The sequence below is a fragment of the Trachemys scripta genome, chromosome 3 (assembly GCF_013100865.1).
Source record: "Trachemys scripta elegans isolate TJP31775 chromosome 3, CAS_Tse_1.0, whole genome shotgun sequence".
NCBI lineage: Eukaryota > Metazoa > Chordata > Testudines > Emydidae > Trachemys > Trachemys scripta.
Genome location: NC_048300.1, coordinates 199857140 through 199876524, shown reverse-complemented (window position 1 = coordinate 199876524; position 19385 = coordinate 199857140). Strand labels below are relative to the sequence as shown.

General features: G+C 43.6%; 1 protein-coding gene across 5 annotated transcripts in view; it reads right to left on the bottom strand.

Moving 5' to 3' along the window:
* ASXL2 (ASXL transcriptional regulator 2) overlaps positions 1 to 19385 on the bottom strand; it is a 237481-nt gene that overhangs the window by 85281 nt on the left and 132815 nt on the right. Inside the window, exon 2 of one of the 5 annotated variants that reach the window (XM_034766836.1) lies at positions 17798 to 17858. The exons of 3 other annotated variants lie outside the window; for them this stretch is intronic. Coding sequence is in view for 1 of the 2 variants with exons in the window: in XM_034766835.1 (XP_034622726.1) it covers positions 6481 to 6517 (37 nt within the window). In the remaining variant the exon portion in view is untranslated. Of the gene's footprint in view, positions 1 to 6480; positions 6759 to 17797; positions 17859 to 19385 lie in introns of those variants that run through there. One more of the 5 variants, XM_034766835.1, reaches the window with a different exon arrangement.

The window sequence follows — 19385 nt, the reverse complement described above, 5'->3', positions numbered from 1 at the left end:
TATGCGGCATGCTTCCGGTACCTCACAGCAGATACTGAGTGGAATGAAGCAGCGCAATTGTACCAATTCTGGGTGGGGCTTGCAGGAAGAGGTCAAAGATGGAGTTGCCCACCCAGAGATGCTAATGGGCCTAACTGCCCTTGTCATCTGCATAGACCATCAGTTGCAAGAACGAAGAGAGGAGAAAAGAGGTCCCCTGCATTCCCTCTATCCACGTAGTGTGACCTCACCTTCTGTATTACCTACCGAACCCACCCAAGCCAATCTGACTCATCCGCGGCACATCCCTGAAGTAAAAGAACCTGTGCGTCTACTGCGGTGAACCTGGCTATGCCATCTCGACCTGTCCAGTATGAACGCTGAGGAGCATGAAGAAACAAGCCAGTTCAATGATGGAGGGGAACTGGCCTAGTTCTTGAGAGTCCCTGTACCCTAGTCCTCACTGAGATGCAGCTTGAGCCCCATCGAGGGGCTTCCCACTTGCAGGTGTCTGTCCAGCTGTGCATCCTCTCTAACATGCCCTCCATTGATTTGGAAGCAGCAGATTTTATGGATACAGCTACAACTCAGGCCCTATAGACTCCCCTGTGACACAAGATCATGCCAGACATGATTGAAACTATTGATGGCTTCCCACTATCTTCAAGTCTGGTTGTGGAGAAGACTGTCTCCCTGGAGACTGTTATTCAGGGACAGAGTGAGAATTCCATTTTGTGCGATCCATCCCCCACATTTCCCCCTGATCCTTGGCATCTGTTGGCTAATCCTTCCTGACCCCCTCATTCAATGGCGAGAATGAAAAGTCACTTTCCTGTGAAAATTCTGTTGACAGCATGGCCAGAAATCAGTGAGTTTTAGACCCATGCCCCAAAAGGTCCAAGTAGGTTTAGTCGCCTGCATTGAAACCCCTACCGAGGGAACTGTGGAACTCTCCCCGCACCCAAGTACTGTGATTTAAAAAAGAAGAATGCAGAAAGCCTCCCTCCCCCACATCGGGACTATGAACTCCATAGAACTCCAGCCAGGGTGAAGATACATTTTGGGTGGATCTACACTATGTCAGAGCCTGAACTGGCAGCATTGCAAGAATACTTCCAAGAGAGCTTGTTCATCCACAGGTCAACTTCACCAGATGGTTCCCTAGTCCTTTCTGTAAAAAAGAAAGATGGCAGCCTCTGTCTCTGCATTGATTACCAAGCCCTAAATCGGGTAACAACCTGGAACAGCTACCCACTACCCCCAATCCCTGAGTTGCTGGGGCCGCCTGCATATTCACAAAACTGGATGTCCGGGGAGTTTACAATCTCGTCGATATCCAAGAGGGGGATGAGTGGAAGACTGCCTTTCAAATCCACTATGACCACTCTGAATATTTTGTCATACCATTTGGATTGACTAATGCCTCAGGAACATTCCAGCATTTCATTAACAATGTGCTACGAGACCTACTGGACCAGTCCATAGAGGTATACTTAAATGATATACTGATCTTCTCAGACAATCTGGACCAACACACCACTCCCGTCTTCACAGTCCTGGAGAGACTACAGCAACACGGTCTCTATGCTAAATTCAAAAGCTGTGCTTTCAATCAGACCTCAACTGAGTTCCTGGGTTTTATCCTGTCCCTGGAAGGAATCAATATGGACCTACACAAGGTCCAGGCTGTCCATGACTGGGCAGCCTCCCACAAAGTGCACAACCTGCAACATTTTCTAGGCTTTGCAAATTTTTCCTGAAGGTTCATCTCAAATTCTTCAAAACAAACGGAGTCCTTCACTTTCCCGTGTTGGATTCAGCAACAAATCAAACCAGTCACCTTTGAGCTCCAGCTCTCTCAATCCCTTAGAGTCCACCCTATATTCTATGTCTCACTCCTAAAACCCTACACTGAGAACACATATCCGAACAGAGCCCAATCACTGCCCCCACCAGTGCAAGTACAAGGTGAAGAGGAATACATCATCCTCAAAGTCCTCAATTCCAAGATCAAGCATGGTAAACTGTGGTACCTGATTGACTGGGAAGGCTATGGCCCAGAGGAATGCACTTGGAAGCCAGTGGAGAATGTTCACGCCCCCATGTTGGTTCAGACCTTCCATAGGAGCTACCCCGAAAAACCTGGAACCATGTAACCCAAAGGGTGCCCGTAGGGGCAAGGGTGATGTCATGACCCACACACCTCAAACCTGGTTCCACAGGAGCAGCCATGCTTCAACCCTCCACTCAGCAGCCAAATGGCCCCTTGGTCCTACTTCTGCCAGCAATAGGAACAGGAAGCTGTCCAAACAACTGGGATCCACCCTCCCAGTACCTTGTCCTTCTGCCTCCTGCTCCCCCAGCTTGACTCCCTGGCATCCTGACCTCGCTTGGCTCCTGACCTCTGACACATGGTTCTGCTCTCTGGTTTGTGTCCTGCCTCTGACCCCCTGGCACCCTGATCCAGCTGACTCTCGACTCCTGACTGTGGACACTGGCTCTGCCCACAATCCAGCCTTGACAGTAGCAGCCCTTCTTCCTTGAGGGAAAGAAATCACCCTCTCTCTTTTACATGGAGACACAATTGGGCCTCTTTTACATGGAGACACAATAATGGGAAGTGGCTCCCATTGTTCTTCTGAGAACAAATTACATTTTGCTGCAAGTGCAACAACACAATTATATGCAGAGATTCAAGGGCCATTGGACAAGGAATTTGGGGCCCATAATTTACAAATCTTTAGATCTGAATTTCCCCTTGTTTTATACAGATAAGAGTATATGCCCTGTTCTTTTTATATTGTGGACCTATAGTTTAACTGCTCAGAACTGAGGAAATCGGTTTTAAAACTTATGACACTCTGATGTCATCAGGAGGAAAACTTACCGAATCACTCTTGACCTAATTTTTAATTATTTTTTTTAAACATTAATCCAAATCTTGCCCAATGCAATGCCCCCTTGGTATCTTGACAGACTCAGAGGATTGCACTTAATTTGCAAGCAACAGACTTCTGTGCCACGATTTTTTAAAAGTGAGGCTCCTAAACCTTTATTTAGCCACCTAAATATTTAGCTGAATTTTCAAAAGTAAAAATCTTGGCCTAGCAATCTCATCTTTAATACAAAGGTGTGGTCCATAGAAACGATAGGTCCCAGTATGCAATGCTTCATACTGATCTAAATAGCATGCTGGGACATGTAGTCTTTACGGTCTGCAGCGGGGGAGGATTTGAAACCCCTGCTTTAAATTGTTACAGACATGGGAAAATACAGTCAGTGACCTGTACAAGAAGAATTCACACACTGCCACATAACTCAGAGGGAGAGAAACACAAAGGCCATGTGTAACAGGGTGCTGGCCAGGAGGTCCTGAGCCAGGCCCCTGTTAGCCCAGCTCCAATTAAGAAGTATTAATTGGGGCTGGCTGGGTATACCACGCCTAATTGGTGGAACAGAAGCACCCACGGGCCTTATTAGCCAGGGGTTATATAAAGCTGGCAGGAAAGAAGGGGGGGGGACACAAGGAAAGGGAGGAGCCACAGGCGGTGCATCCCTGCTGGCTGGAGAAGCTAGCTGTCCCCCAGGTTGCTGGTTTACAACTGTCTGTAAATAGAAGGTGGTGGGAGCTGACACCGTTAATAAAAAAGCTCTGGTGATTGCAGTTAAAGGAGGTCTCTGGCTGATTTATGCGAGGGTGAGCGAAGAGCCTTGTTACACCATGGTAGCATGATAAACTGCTATGAACTGTGAAGTTTTAGCCACAGCTATTTTCCCCCCAGCTAGCTACCAAGAGCTGCCAAAGAGATAGAGAATCCATCCTTTCCCTTAGTAGTTTGTTCCAATAGTTAAATCAACCTTCATTGTTAAAAATGTGTGCCTTATTTCTAATCTGAATTTGTCTGGTTTTAACTTCCAGCCACTGGTTCTTGTTATGCCTTTCTCCACTAGATGATTTCTCCCCGTTATTTTCTCCCCGTGAAGGTATCATAATGAAGTCTCCTCTTGACGTTCTTTTTGATACACTCAACAAATGGAGCAACTTAAGTCTTTCCCTGTAAGGCACTTTTTCCAGCCATCAAATTATTTTTGTGGTTCTTTTCTGCATCTTCTCCAAATTTTTCAACATCCTCTTTCAAATGTGGACACCAGAAACTGATGTATTCCAGTCCTGGTCTCACCAGTGCTGTATACAGAGGTAAAACCTCTCACTCCTACCCACTACTTCCTTACTCATACACGGATTGCATTAGCCCTTTTTGCCACAGCATCACCTTGGCAACTCATGTTCCGCTGCTTGTCTACTGTGACCCCTAAATCCTTTTCAGAATCATTACTGTTCAGGATACAGTCCCCCATTCTGTGCGCATGACCTGCATTCTTCATTCCTAGCTGCAGAACTTTGAATCTGGCTGTATTCAATGCATTTTGTTTGAATGGGCCTAGCTTAACAAGTGATCCAGATCACTCTGTATGACTGCCCTGTCCTGTTACTACTCCACAACTTTCTGTAATCTACACATTTTTTTAACCATGATTTTATATTTATCCCAGATCATTAATAAAAATACTGAATAGCATTGGATCCCGTACTGATCCCTACAGAACCCCACTAGAAATAGTAAGTCAGATGCCTTACAAAAGTCTAAGTATATTATATCTGCAGTTATCTCTATCAACTAAATTTATAATCTCATCAAAATATGAAATCAGGCTTCCTAGGCAGGACTACTTTCCATAAACCCATGTTGACTGACAATTATATTCCCACCCACCCCCTTTTTTTTTTTTTAATTGATTCTATTAATTTGCTTGGGACTGATGTCAGGTTAACCATTCTATAATTACATAGGTCACCCCGTTTGTGAATACTGGCACAACACTCACTCTTCCAGTCTCCTGGAATCTTCCCAGGATTCAATATTTATTAAAAATTAACATCAGTGAGACAGAGATCTCCTCAACCATCAGTTTTTGAACCCTGGGTGCAAGTTATCTGGGCTTATCCCAAGGAGTGCTGACATTCTTCTCAGCTGTGAGTGGACTGAAGTATTTCATCATCCTCATGTGACAGGAATATCATATCCTGTGTCTTTCCAATACAGAACAGGAAATATTTACTGAACATTTCACCTCTGCCTTTTCTACGTGAACAATTTGACCATCCCCATCTACTAACAGGCCTATACCAATTAGACTTTTGTTCCTAACATATATGAAAAACTCCTACTTGTTCTCCTTGAACTCTTTTTAGACAACATTCGATTACTGTTTATATTTTTCCTCCTCATCAATTTCCATCATAATTTTCCTCAGCTTTGGGAAATATGCCAATATATTACTGGTTGTGATTCTCCTCTGTCCCTATGTAACCACCAATTTCCTGTCCAGTGATCAATTCATCTTTATCTAGCATGGAATATCTTTTGTGTTAGAAAAATATACTTTGTTAGACAAGCCAGTGATGTTTTACCGGTGGTTGAATGTGACCTCCAGTATACATCTCCCAGAGTATGCAATTCTTGCCACACAATATGTGCTTAAGGAATATAATTTCCCCTCCTTCTTTCTGACCCCAAGTTCTTTACCAATATTCAATCAGCTGAACTTACTCTTCAGTTTGCTACAAAGAGCTCGAAGGGCATCTGATCACCAGGAACTTCTTTAAGAAGTGCCAGTTTAGATAAAATGATAAGGACTCTCCCTATCTGCACACTGCTGATTAGGCAGGGTCAGCTAAGGACACCAGAAATCTCAGACAAACTACAAAATCAAACCACCTCCCATTGCATCAGCTGGTAAGAGACATTGTGAAATGTGGGTAGTCTCATACTGGAATCAATTATCCTTTATTTCCTTAACTCAGTTTGCAAAAATCATTTTTTTTCTTTCTATACTTTATGGGCATGATTCTGATCCTATCAAGGCCAACTGAGTTTTGCCACTGACCTACATGGAAACAGAACTTGGTTCTGTGTGTTTTTCTTTTCAGGCAAGTTCAACGCAGCCGGTTTAAAAAAAAAAAAAAAAAAAAATTAAGTAAACAAGCCTATGCCAGTAATCCAGTGCTCACAAGTGACCCTGGAATGACAAACCAGGATGCAGACACAGATACTGAGCAATCATACGCACTGCTCACAAGTAACCCTACAACAACAAAGCCGTATGTGAAATGGGGGAAAAGGCATTTGGCACTGAAACATTTCAATTTCAAGCTTCCAGGATAACGTGAAATAATATGTATAATCTGAAGTGATTTGGCAACGCCCTTTTACAAACACTGGGTTGTGTCCAGAAAAGCTGTATTTTTATTGTTAAACCAAAAAAGGAAAAAAGTTTGGCCGTTGTTCCATTTCACGGCCAAAGAGAAAGGCATCTAGCTGGTCGTACCTCTTCCCACAATAGCAGAAACTACAAGCAAGCCCTCCAAAAAAACAACCACCTAGCTCCTTACAAAGGAAAGTTTGTTAGCAGCTGCCTAATCAAGTAACTTCATCTTACCTTGGAGAGGAATTTCGTAAGGCTGCTCTCTCAACATTGTTTCTCGTTGTGAAGATTTGCAATCAATGTTCCAGGCTTCCGCTCACCCTCAGCTAAGATGCATGGATTCTAATTGCAATGTACAAGGTTTGTTTTTAAATTTTTTCCCCTATGCTCCTGATTGGCTCAGGGTAATGCCCATGTGGGTCTACAAATGCTGGGTTTCTATCCATTTTAAAATCAAAGTGTCAGTTTTGCTGCTGTCAGAGCTCTTTATTTTTGTACATATAAGGAAGTGGCTGTTGATGTTATCTGAATGTGTTTCCTGTTTTATATGTATATGAGCAAAAATGATGTCACATTAAACTACACTGCAAAGTTCCACAGAGCTCAACTCAAAGCCTCTAAGCAAGGGGAGGGGGAGAGAACACAGCTCATCTGTTCACCCTCTAACCCAGTTTGCAGTCACTTCACTGATCCCTGTTAGAGTTCTGTGTTCTCCCCTTGCAGCTTAGTTTTTGCATGCTGCACCAACATTGCTTGCTATTGCAATTAACAGCCCAGTTCAAATTACACAGGTTTCAGTTTGTGTTCACATGAATAGAATATAACCCTCAAAGGTCTCTTCAATGAGATACAGATGTAAAAATGATCAGTGACTACCTGGATATTTTACAATTGTAGGTCCCTTCTCAGCTGCAGACTGCATTTTGACTACATCTGAATTACAACAATTGGAATTTTAAGAGGGAAAGTAGACCAAGTTACAGGCTCGATGCAGGAAGTCAGACTATGATCATAATGGTCCATTTTGGCCCTGTAATCTATAGCAGGATGTGAGACTTAATTCATTTGTTTTTAAAGCACTGAGAGACCCTTAGAGAAAAAGTACTTAACGGACCAAATATGAATATTGTTATCTTGTGAGAGAAAAACAACCTGTTCTCTCGCTGAAGTCTAAAAGGAAAACAGTGCCATACTGTCCTGCTCACACGTAGACATGTGGCTTCTGGGGTGGCCTACAGATCTGACCAGAGATAGATTTTTTTTTTGCTCTCCACTGCAGCCTGGGGCCATATAAAACTCAGGTCCCTCTCTCTCTCTCCTCTTGTTTTTTGGATGCCTACCTTTGCATTGAACGCCTTTTGCAAACCCTCTGCATAGGGTTGAATTCAAACTAAATAAATTTGCCCTTCATTCTGACTATTTCTCACATTGCTGTTTCAGTGATAAGCTGTAGGAAGTCAACAACCACACCAGGGGTTTTCCCTAGCTAGTTTTCGCTTTGCTAGTGATTTCTTTAGTTTTTGGTTTATAGTCTTGCACGATTCCTCCCTTTATTATTCTCCCTTTATTGCTTCTCACATTGTTACCATCCACCCCTTATGGTGGCAACAGTAAAAGAACCACCATGTGGATGGAAAGAATAAAAGAATCACCACTGAACATGGCTTGTCACTCTTCACCAGAACTGTCTGTCTATACCAGCTCGTTGGGGACTCCACAGACACTGAAGGGGTCACTCACATGTAGATGTCACCTTTAGTTAAAAAAACAAAACAGCCCTGAAAGATTCCCTGCAATACTTCTCACCCCAGAATGCATTCTTTGGAGTCCAGTCAAATAACAGCTGTCTTCAGTGTACTTAGGTGGTTTAGACTTGCTACATTGTGGGTGCCTGTTCAGATGGGTTACTCTCAAGCATGTCTGCTTACAGTTGCGTACGTTTTCAGTAGCAGAGGGGCTCCAGGACGCACCTGCAGTCTCGGAGAGGAGGGAACCGTCTCCTCTTTTTGTTACACTGACTTTGCATAGAAATCTAAAATCAAAGAGCTAAAGCCATTGTGATCTTGTGAAAGAACTGGGCACGTTCAGTGTATTTGATCAGATAAACTATGTCAATCTGCTGATGTTCATGCTGAATAGACAGTGTCATAGCAACTGGGATTGTGTGTTATAAGATTTCACAACAATTCTATGGCTATTCATTACGTCTGATTGGTACTTTTAGAAATGCCTGAGGAAGTTCATACATGTACGTTACTGCTGGGCAAGGAAATTATATATAGAAAAGGAAAAGATGTACTGGGCTCACCTCCCACAAACGACAAGTTTTGGTGGTATTTCAAATGCTAGAGACAGGATAAGACTAAGGAAATAGTACTAGGGAACAGAGGTATGCCATTCTGTCTCATGTGGCTAGCAAGGGTAAATGGTCCAGGTTAGTGTGCATTGATGCAGAAGAACAGTTTAGTATCTCCCAAGGTTGCCACAGAAAACTAAGGAATTCAAAAGTATGGTGGTTAAAGGTGTCATTTTTAAATAGTCACCTAGCTGTTTTCCTCCCCAAGAAATGTGTTTGATATTTGATGCAGTTATGAGCTATCTAATGAACACAACAGAGGTTTGAGAGCTAAGACACCTGGCTTCTCTTCCTAGCTTGGTCTCTGGGTTGCTGAGAGACATTGGGTATGTCATTTAACCTTTTCTGCAGTGCCTTATTTTTATTCCTGGCAAAATTAAGATACTTTCCTCATCGAGCAGTTGGGAGGCTAAATTAACATTATTAAAGGGCTCAAAAATCTTTGGATGAAAAGTCTCCAATTGCTAGTCTAAGCAGGGTCTGAATGAGCTCTCCCCTGACATCTAGTGATGAGCTGGGGAAAAGGACTTCAGGAGCCAACCTTGTTTGCGTGGACACACCCACTCTACCTAGGTGCGCAGCATGATGGAGCTGCTTTGCCCAAATGATCGCTTTTGGTGGGTGTTGGATTACAAGTCACTTTGATAACAACGGGTTGTTATCCTTGTTGTGTGAATCAGGGCAGTAGAACTGCACTTGCTAAGCAGGGGGTAGGGGTGCCAAAGCCTAGTAGAGATAAGAAAGGGTGGGGACAGATGCTTATGCCTGGTCATGTGGACTCTCCCTAAGGATCCTAGACATCATTTGATCCTTTCCCTCCCCACTGTGTAATAACAGAGCTGATTAAGTTTCCATTGAGATTCTTTTGTTGCAGACCAATAGAGCTGAAATCACCAATAACCAGGTCTAAGCATTAGAGCTGCTTTGGGACAATATCTCCGATGAAAGAAACCGTCCAGCCTGCACTAGCCGTGAGGCTCCCCCACTAACAGCTGAAATCACTGAGAGCTGTGTTAAGTGGTGGGACCTCAAGACATCTCAGAGGGTGCGGAGTGCTGAGCGGCTGGCAGAGCAGCTGATGCCAGAGTGAGTGCCTGGACAGCGGAGCGAACAAGGTGCCTTCCTCTTACCCCAGGGTGGGAGGTGAACGTGCACAGATGCACATGAATTCTAGGTCTACAACTATGAGTGGGGTGCACTGGAGGAAGAAGGGAGAGGCATATTAAAGGAACTCTTGGTTGTTGGATTTAAGAACCTGAGGCAAAAGGCACTGCCCAACGTACTCGGGGGTGGGTGTTTTGCTCATGGTTTGATGCTTATGAATCCTGCTTGTGGAGTTTTCCCAAGTTAATGCAACGATACTTTCTTCCTTTTTCTTAAAAGTTTCTTTTCTACACTCAGACTCTGTCCTTGCGAGAGGGGAAGTATTGCCTCTTAGAGGCACCCAGAAGGTGGTATGTAATTTTCCAAGGTTACTGAGTAAGGACTCAAACTGGTTCTAAGTTGTATTTTTGAAAAAGAACCCCTACGTATTAAAGCCAGCCCTTGTCACGGACAACTCCACCTGGCAGAAGGATTACACTGGTATTTGGGATCGATCTATGCAGGGTCACCTTCTCTAGTCTATCCTCCTTTTTATCACAGAAGCATCAATTTATTTAGTTTGAAACTATTCTTGTCTCATTTGTTAAACACTGGCAATGTGCTCTGCACAGTGTAGACAGATGCTGCCCCAAAGAGTTTGCAGACTAAGAAAGCCCACAGGGAGAAGGTTTTTTGGTAATTTTAATAGTTAGTTCACTTCTTGCCTGCATCCTTAAGGAGAGACATGGGGGCAGAGAGTGGCAGCATTGGAAACTGGGAGGACGAGCATTTCATGTGCAACTGGAGCTGGGGGTAAAGGAACATAGGGGGGAAAATGGAAAAACGAGACAAATGGGGTCTTGAAATTGGTATCAGTGGCAGAGCTACATAACAAAAATACAAGAGTGGAGATGCAGACCAAGTCCAAGTTGTGCAAAGCCTTGAAGGCAAGGGTAAAGTTTAAAACTAAGTGCAATGAAAAACAGGGACCCATGTGATCATATCAATGGCCAAACTGATACGGGTGTCAAGTTTAGCCTTGAAGCAAAACTTCCCTTGTTCTATCTTATCTTTCCTATTGCACTCTCCATTGGTCTCATGCCACTAACAGATGAAAATAAAAATGACATTTAATATCCAGGAAACTGGTGTGAAAAATATAATCCAGGTTGAAAGTGCAAGCACCGTTTTTTCCCCTGACCAGATAGACCTTACTTCCTATTGAGCACTATACTGTCAGCAGTCTGAAATTGGGAAAGCTGAAGTGAGTGAGGGGGGAGGGATAGCTCAGTGGTTTGAGCATTGGCCTGCTAAACCCAGGGTTGTGAGTTCAATCCTTGAGGGGGCCACTTAGGGATCTGGGGCAAAATCAGTACTTGGTCCTGCTAGTGAAGGCAGGGGGCTGGACTCTATGACCTTTCAGGGTCCCTTCCAGTTCTAGGAGATAGGATATCTCCATATATTATTCACCTGTAATACCGCTCGCTAATAGAAATTATGGTATCTTTAGATCACAAAATGTGGCAATCACCCTGCCAATGCCCTGTAGAGGTGGCATGAGAGAAACTCACTACATATTACTGCTGTGCTCTGCTACAGAAACATAGAAAAGCACATTTTAGTTTTAGCTTCTATGTTTGTTTGCTCTGCTTAAAAATAACTAGAAAGACATTAAACTGTAATAAATTCCTTCAGCATTTTAGCTACATGATATTAGCTCTGGAATTAATGACTCCTATATGCTCTGTCTTACGTACTCTAGTATTTAGTACAAAATCGTAAGTTGAAATAGAGCAGATCTTTAGGAAGAAACATCCAATCTTGATCAGTGCTCAAGATGATCAAACGAAACTTCCAGATTTCAGAGTTTCTGATACAGCAATTCCAGCTCTGACTAATAACTGTGCGAGGCACACTGTCAGGAGATTGAGGTGGCCAAAGTGTACAGATCACAGAGCACTACCGTGTAGATTATGGGCCCCTTCATCTTTACAAACGAGTTAATCTACAGCGATGAAACATACATTATTCCAGCTTAGTCTGACTAACTACCTATTTGCTCAGTATTAGGCAAATGTAGCTACAGCTCTACATTTATAGACTCCAAGGCCAGAAGGGAGCATTGTGATCATCTAGTCTGATGTCCTGTATAACACAGGCCAGAGAATTTACCCCAAATAATTTTTAGAGCAGATCTTTTAGAAAAGCATCCAATCTTGATTTAGAAATGGTCAGTGATGGAGAATCCACCACAACCTTTGGCAAATTGTTCCAATGGGTAATTACCCTCACTGTCAAAAATTCAACTTCCAGCCATTGGATAGTGTTAGACCTTTCTCTCCTAGACCGAAGAGCCAATTATCAAGTATTTGTTCCCCATGTACATACTTTTAAACTGCGATCAAGTCACGCCTTTACTAGCTCTTTGATAATCTAAACCAGGGGCCGGCAACCTATGGCACGAGTGCCAAACACGGCACGCGAGCAGATTTTGAATGGTACGCGGGTACCCCCAGCCACACTCAGCACCCCCACCCATCGCTCTCCCCTGCTGGGGCAGGAGGCAGAAGCTTAGTCTTGCAGCAGCCAAGCTCCCGCCCTCCCCCAGCCGTGGTGCAGCCTGCTTTCCTGCCCCTCCTCCTCTCCTTCCCTGCGCCGATCTTTGCAAAGGGAGGGGGGAGGAGTGGCAGCGTGCTCGCTGCTCCGCAAAAGCCCCGAGGCCCCGCTCTCCCAGCCGGAGCTCCAGCCGGCGTGTGGCAGCCCCGCGGCCCCTTGCTAAAGCCGGCCCTAGGTAAAGGAGGCAGAGAAGAGGTAGAGACGGGGCCTTGGGGAACGGGGTGGAACAGGACATATCCCTTCCCAGCCCCCTGCCATGAGCTGCTCAGGGCAGGGGGCTGGGAGCACCCCCACGAGCTGAGCACCCCAGTCCTCTGTCCTGAACCCCCACCACACCCAGCCCTCTGCCCTGCACCTCCACACACACCCCAGCCTTCTGCCCTGCACCCCCCCCACTCCCAGCCCTCTGCCCTGACCTCTGAAGCCCCCCACACCCCCAGCCTTCTTCCCTGCACCTCCACAAACCCCCAGCCCTCTGCCTTGACCTCTGAAGCCCCCCACACCCACCCTTCTGGGGGGCGTGGCGGGTTTCAGAGGTCAGGCCCCACTCAGCCCGCTGCCGGCCTAGGTGAACAGAACGCCAGGCTGGCAGCGAGCTGAGCAGGCTGGCGGCGTAAGATCAGCATTTTAATTTAATTTTAAATGAAGCTTCTTAAATATTTTGAAAACCTTGTTTATTTTACATACAACAATAGTTTAGTTATATAATATATAGACTTATAGAGACCTTCTAAAAAACATTAAAATGTATTACCGGCACACGAAACCTTAAATTAAAGTAAATAAATGAAGAGACTCGGCACACCGCTTCTGAAAGGTTGCCTACCCCTGATCTAAACAGACAGAGCTCCTTGAGTCTCTCACTGGAAGGAAGGTTTTCTAAACCTTTAATCAGGCTCGTGGCTTTTCTCTGACCCCTCTCCAATTTATCAACATCCTTCTGGAATTGTGGCCACCAGAACTGGACACAGGATTCCAGCAGCAGTCACACCAGTAAATATGGAGGTAAAATAATCTCTTTACTCGTACTCAAGATTTCCCTGTTTATGTATCCCAGGATCACATTAGCTCTTTTGGCCACAGAGTCATAAAGGGAGTCATGTTCAGCCGATTATCCATCACAACCCTCAGATCTTTTTCAGAGTCACACTTCCCAGGCTAGAGTCCCACATCCTCTAAGACTGGCCTACATTCTTTGTTTCTAAATGAACATATTTACTGCTTGCACCCAGTTTAACAAGTGAGCCAGATCATTCTGTATCAGTGACCTGTCCTCTTAATCCAATTTTTGTATCATTTACAAACTTTATCAGTGCGGATTTTGTGTTTTCTTAACAAAATGTAAAATACTGTAGGGCCAAGAACTGACCCCTGTGGAACTCCACTGGAAACACACCTGCTTGATGACTGTAGTAAGATGAGGCCCTGAAACAAACCCTTGGTATCAGAGGCTCAGTCTGAGGCCTGAGGCCTGAACTAAAGTAATGGTCAAGACTTTGCTAACATAAAGCAAAGTGAAGCTGTGAGCCAGAAGCAGGCCCTGCTCACAGAAGCTGGCAAGGAAAGGGCTGATGCTACAAAAAGATACAGACCTAAAAGGTACTAAACAAACACTCCAATACTTGCACATTCCACACACAAGAATAAGTTGACCCATCCTAAAGACTGGGCAAAAGGAGAATATGATGGATAGACTTGTTTGTTCGAACCAACATGTACCAGGACAGAGGCAGCACCCCAACACTCAGAGGGGTTGTACCTCAATACGTCAGGAGTGATGTGTAACTTGTTTGTACCTGTGTATAAGAATGCACCCCTGGGGCAGTGTCTTTGTCCGGCCGAGGGGGCAGTGGAGAGTCCCACCACTGACTGAGCTGTGTCCACTGCCAGGGACACATATTCGTACTATGTCCTGTACAGTCTGTGGGGAACTATTCCTGTGCTTCGTTTGAAAATAAACCTGGCCGGGTGCCTTTGTACCTTATCAGAGTGTGTGGTCTGACACAGCGGGCATTCACCCATGAAAGCTCATGCTCCAATACATATTTCAGAGTAGCAGCCGTGTTAGTCTGTATCCGCAAAAAGAACAGGAGTACTTGTGGCACCTTAGAGACTAACAAATTTATTTCTGTTGTAAAATAGCCACCCGCAGGTCTGTCAGACAAACAGAAAAACTTCAAAAACAGACTCCAACGAGAGACTGCTGAGCTGGAATTGATATGCAAACTAGATACCGTCAACTCAGGATTGAATAAGGACTGGGAATGGCTGAGCCATTACAAACATTGAATCTATCTCCCCTTGTAAGTATTCTCACACTTCTTATCAAACTGTCTGTACTGGGCTAGCTTGATTATCACTTCAAAAGTTTTTTTTCCCTCTTAATTGGCCTCTCAGAGTTGGTAAGACAACTCCCACCTGTTCATGCTCTCTGTATGTGTGTAAATATATCTCCTCAATATATGTTTCACTCTATATGCATCCGAAGAAGTGGGCTGTAGTCCACGAAAGCTTATGCTCTAATAAATTTGTTAGTCTCTAAGGTGCCACAAGTACTCCTGTTCTTTTTGCTCCAATACATATGTTAGTCTATAAGGTGCCACAGGACTCGTTGCCTTTTACAGATCTAGACTAACAGGGCCACCCCTCTGATATTTGTGGTCATTGGGGGTTCGCTCGAGATCGGCTGTGCCAGCGATCTGCAGAGCTGGGGCAGCACACAAAGGGAACATGCACGGAGCCGACTGGTATCAACACCGAACAGAGCAGAGCACCACACCGGTGGCATCTGACAACAATGACAGTTCTCCGTTTACAATTCATTTTGAGACCTAGCCAGTTTTTAATCCATTTAATGTGTGCTCTGCTAATTTTCATAAATTCTAGTTTTTAATCTAAATGTTGTATAGTAATAAGTCAAACCAACATACTTCCAGAAATCAAACCAATATACTTCCAGAAGTGTAAGTATATTATGTTAACACTATTACCTTTATCAACCAAACTCATCATCTTATCAAAAAACAATATCAAATTAATCTGGCATGATCTATTTTCCATAAACCCATGTTGATTTGCATTAATTATATTACTCTTCTTTAAGGTCTCGACAAGTTGTCAATTCAACCATCAATTGAGCAACTCCCAATTTCTGGTACATCTAACAGTCACTATCAACTTAGTCTAATTAATCTGGTAACAGCCAGTGCAGATCAGCTGGAGTCACCAGCCTTGCTGCTCCTGCCTGGCATAGAGAAATTCAAACTGAAGACCTAAGAAACATCAAGTCCTGTAGGGGATGCTTGGTTTGGTTTGACTCCCCTATGCCCACACCCCAACACCCTAAAGCCAGACCAACATTGATATCAACTAAGCTCCTCAAGGCCATCATTTTAGCTACAGTACCACAATGGGAATGAAATCTGATTGCTTGTTTTGGGTCACATTTTCACCCTTGACTAATTTGCTATTTTGGTTTGAACTATAGTAACTTGTTATTTACTGAGCTACTTAAATTGCACTCAGGTTCATTACTTGTGCATATGTTTTAGGGTTAGTTAACATAAGAACAGCCATACTGGGTCAGACCAAAGGTCCATTTAGCCGAGTATCCTGTCTTCCAATGCCAGGTGCCCCAGAGAAAATGAACAGAACAGGTAATCACCAAGTGATCTATCTCGTCGCCCATTCTCAGCTTCTGGCAAACAGAGGCTGGGGCACCATCCCTGCCCATCCTGGCTAATAGCCATTGATGGACTGATCCTCCAGGAACTTATCTAGTTCTTTTTTGAACCCTGTTATGGTCTTGGCCTTCACAACATCCTCTGGCAAGGAGTTCCACAGGTTGACTGTGCGTTGTGTGAAAAAAAGACTTCTTTTTGTTGGGCAGCCATTCCAGACTCCTCATCATTTTTGTTGCCCTTTTCCAAATCCAATATATCTTTTTTGAGATGGGGCAACCACATCTGCGCACAGTATTCAAGATGTGGGTATACCATGGATTTATATAGAGAATATATAGATATATATGATATGATATTTTCTGTCTTAGTTGCTGGGTATAATTCCTTTGTACTTAATGGAAATTACATCTGGGCAAGAAATAATGCATTCAGTATTAGGAAACTACATTTATTAAAAAGCAGAACTTCTATTAAAAGTGAATGCCAATATTTTTATTAAGACAACAGAAATTATCGACAGAGAAATCTTTTGGAATTAAAGGACAAATATCAGTCACATCATTACAATAATAAGCTCTTTTTTGTTCAAAGAGCTTTACGAGCCAGGGCAAATTTGCACCCTCAGTTATGTCTGTGCAACTCTTCTGCCCCTACTGGGGTTGAATGAATTTACCAGAGTTTGACACATTATTTCATTAATATTCACACCTACCACACAGGACTGTTTGTTATTCTACTTACTTCAAATACAAGTATCTGAGGTACGGAGAGACTGATGCCAAAATTTACAAAAATATCCATAATTATAGGAAACCAACTTTTCCACATTAGGGCTTGTTGTTTAGTGGGGTCAAGCATGCACAACTGCAGTTGGCTTCAAAGGAAGCTGCAGGTGCTCAGTGCTTCTAAAAGCCAGGCCCTATGTGTCTCTGGTTGGTCACTCAAACTGATGTACCCAAAAGTAGCGGGCACTTGAAACTTTCAGCCCAAGTGACTTACTACCCAAACGCACACTGCAAGTCAGTACCAGAGTCTGGGTTAGAACTCATGAGTTCTGATTCTCTAGGCTGTGCTCAGACCATTACATTAGCATCTCACCTTACACAGCTAGCTGTATTCTCCAGTAATTAGAGCAGGCAACTGCCAGGCAGGACTCCCACTTTCCAATCCTACCTTTGACAACAAATGGACCTTGGCAAGACCCTTTGTCTGTGCTTCCAGAGAGCTGTACGATGGGAATAATTCAACTCACCCATCTCTGAGGGTGAATGTGAGCCTTAATTAATGTCAAATAGTAGATATTCTATAATATGCTGCACGAGTCCTGAGAAGTCTAAGACCCAAGGGTGAAATCCTGGCCCCAAAGTCATTGGAAAAATTCTCTTTGACTTCACTGGAGCCAGAATTTGATGCCAGGTATCTGAAAATCTCACTTGTTATCCTGTGCCCTACCACCCGTTATGATCAGCTGAGAAACATCTGCTGCTAGAAATTAATTGAAAACACCATAGGTCCAGTTGCAGCTCTTTGCTCAAAGAGGCACTTTTTCTCTTTTGCTTCTTTCAGGGCCAGTCACTGCCTGAATCTAGCCACCTTAAGGGTAAGAATTTATTTAGGTAAGGGTAAGTCATATTTATTTTGTTTAGCTTCGGTGTGCTGTTTTTGCGAAAAGCACATCCAATCGATGCTTAAATCGGTGAAACTGAAGGGCAGGGACGCCACAGCATGAGGCACCTGAGAGATCAGATCTATAAGTAATGTAGGATTTGGGATTTTTTTTAAATGTCTGAAAATCAGTTCCTCCTTTACATACCTGCCAAGCCCCAAGTTCAGGATTCCATGTTTCCGCTGTCTCAGTTGATGACATCAAATACCTAAAACAGAGAAGAGAGCAGTTTCCTCCAATGCTCCAGGCATTTGTGATCTCGTCAACTCTTGCATGGAAGACACTGAATCCTGGACTTGGGACTTGGCAGGTAAATAAAGGAAGAAGTGATTTTCAAACCTTTTGCTATAAAACGTAGCTATATTTATTATTTTTACATGTATAAATATGCAGTGCTAATGATTTGGGATCCAAAACTTTTTTCACAAGCTATGAAGTTGATTCAAGTGGTTTTGCAGACTGCTACAGGAGAGAGGCTAAAAACAGGGCATAGAGGTCAGTCATGCTGTGGATTGTTGCTGCTCTTTATACAGGATATGCCTCTTTTCCCAGTTATTTTGATCTGCAGCTGTGTCTCTACTATGAAGAAATAAACTTAGCAATTGTGATTCTATAAAGTCTGCTCACGCCTTTTCCTTTAGTGCCAGCTGTAATCCAAGGAAAATACTTTTCTTTTAGAAAGTGAATTTAGAGAAGAGTGATAGTAATTACAGCTGGAGGTATTTATTATTGAGGAAAAAGTAAACTAATTAAATATGTATAGCTGGCCCAGGATCCAAGAGGGGTACGATAACCATTTACAAGTATTTGCAGGGATGTAAACAACAAAGAAGGAGAGGAATTATGTGGAGTGATGCACAGGAATCGAAATAGGACTACTGGGAAGAAATCAAAGGAAACTATAGGTTGTATATTAGGAAAAATTTCCCAACAGTGAAATCTTTTAGCCTGTGGAATCCTCTCTCAAGAGAACAGATGGAGGCCCTATCATTGGGGTCATTTAAGACATGACTGGAGAAAGCCCTGGAGAGGACATTGTAGGGAACGATCATGCGGATGAATTCCATGACCTTATAAGTCTTTTCCCTAATTTCTAAGAGTTGAAGTTCCCTTTTTAAAGTGCACATAATGACTTTAGTGTAATTTAAAAGAAACATTTAACAATCAGACTCACTGATAGCTATACATATTCCTTGTGTCTTTTTATAGTGTGCAAACATTCAGAAGCAAGAGACATTGTAAGAACGTGTTGGAACATGTCACAGGACATGGCCTCCAGTGTGTTGGCTAGGGATGAGGTAGGAGGTCACACACCATTGCACCTTTCCCCAAAGGCGTTTAGCCCTTGAACCTAGGGCTGTGGCTGCACTGGCATCTTTCTTAAAATCATTCCCTGCTGCACTACCACCACAGTGGCTCCATTGACGGCATCGGTATCGGGAGTGCTTGCACAGAGAGGACAAATGCTGACATTTTTACCAGAGCCATCTAGCACTGCTCAGAGCCGGGCTAGAAGATAGTGGTATAAAATGCTTCCAGCTGGTCTAAGTTACCACCCGTTGAGCTCCATGGTTAGAAGCTTAGGGCCTCATCCTAGGAAGCTGAGGGCCCACAATTCCATTGACATAGTGGTAAATTTGTGCTAAGGACACTGTTCTTTTTACTTGCATCTGAAGAAGTGAGGTTCTTACCCACGAAAGCTCATGCTCCCAATACTTCTGTTAGTCTCAAAGGT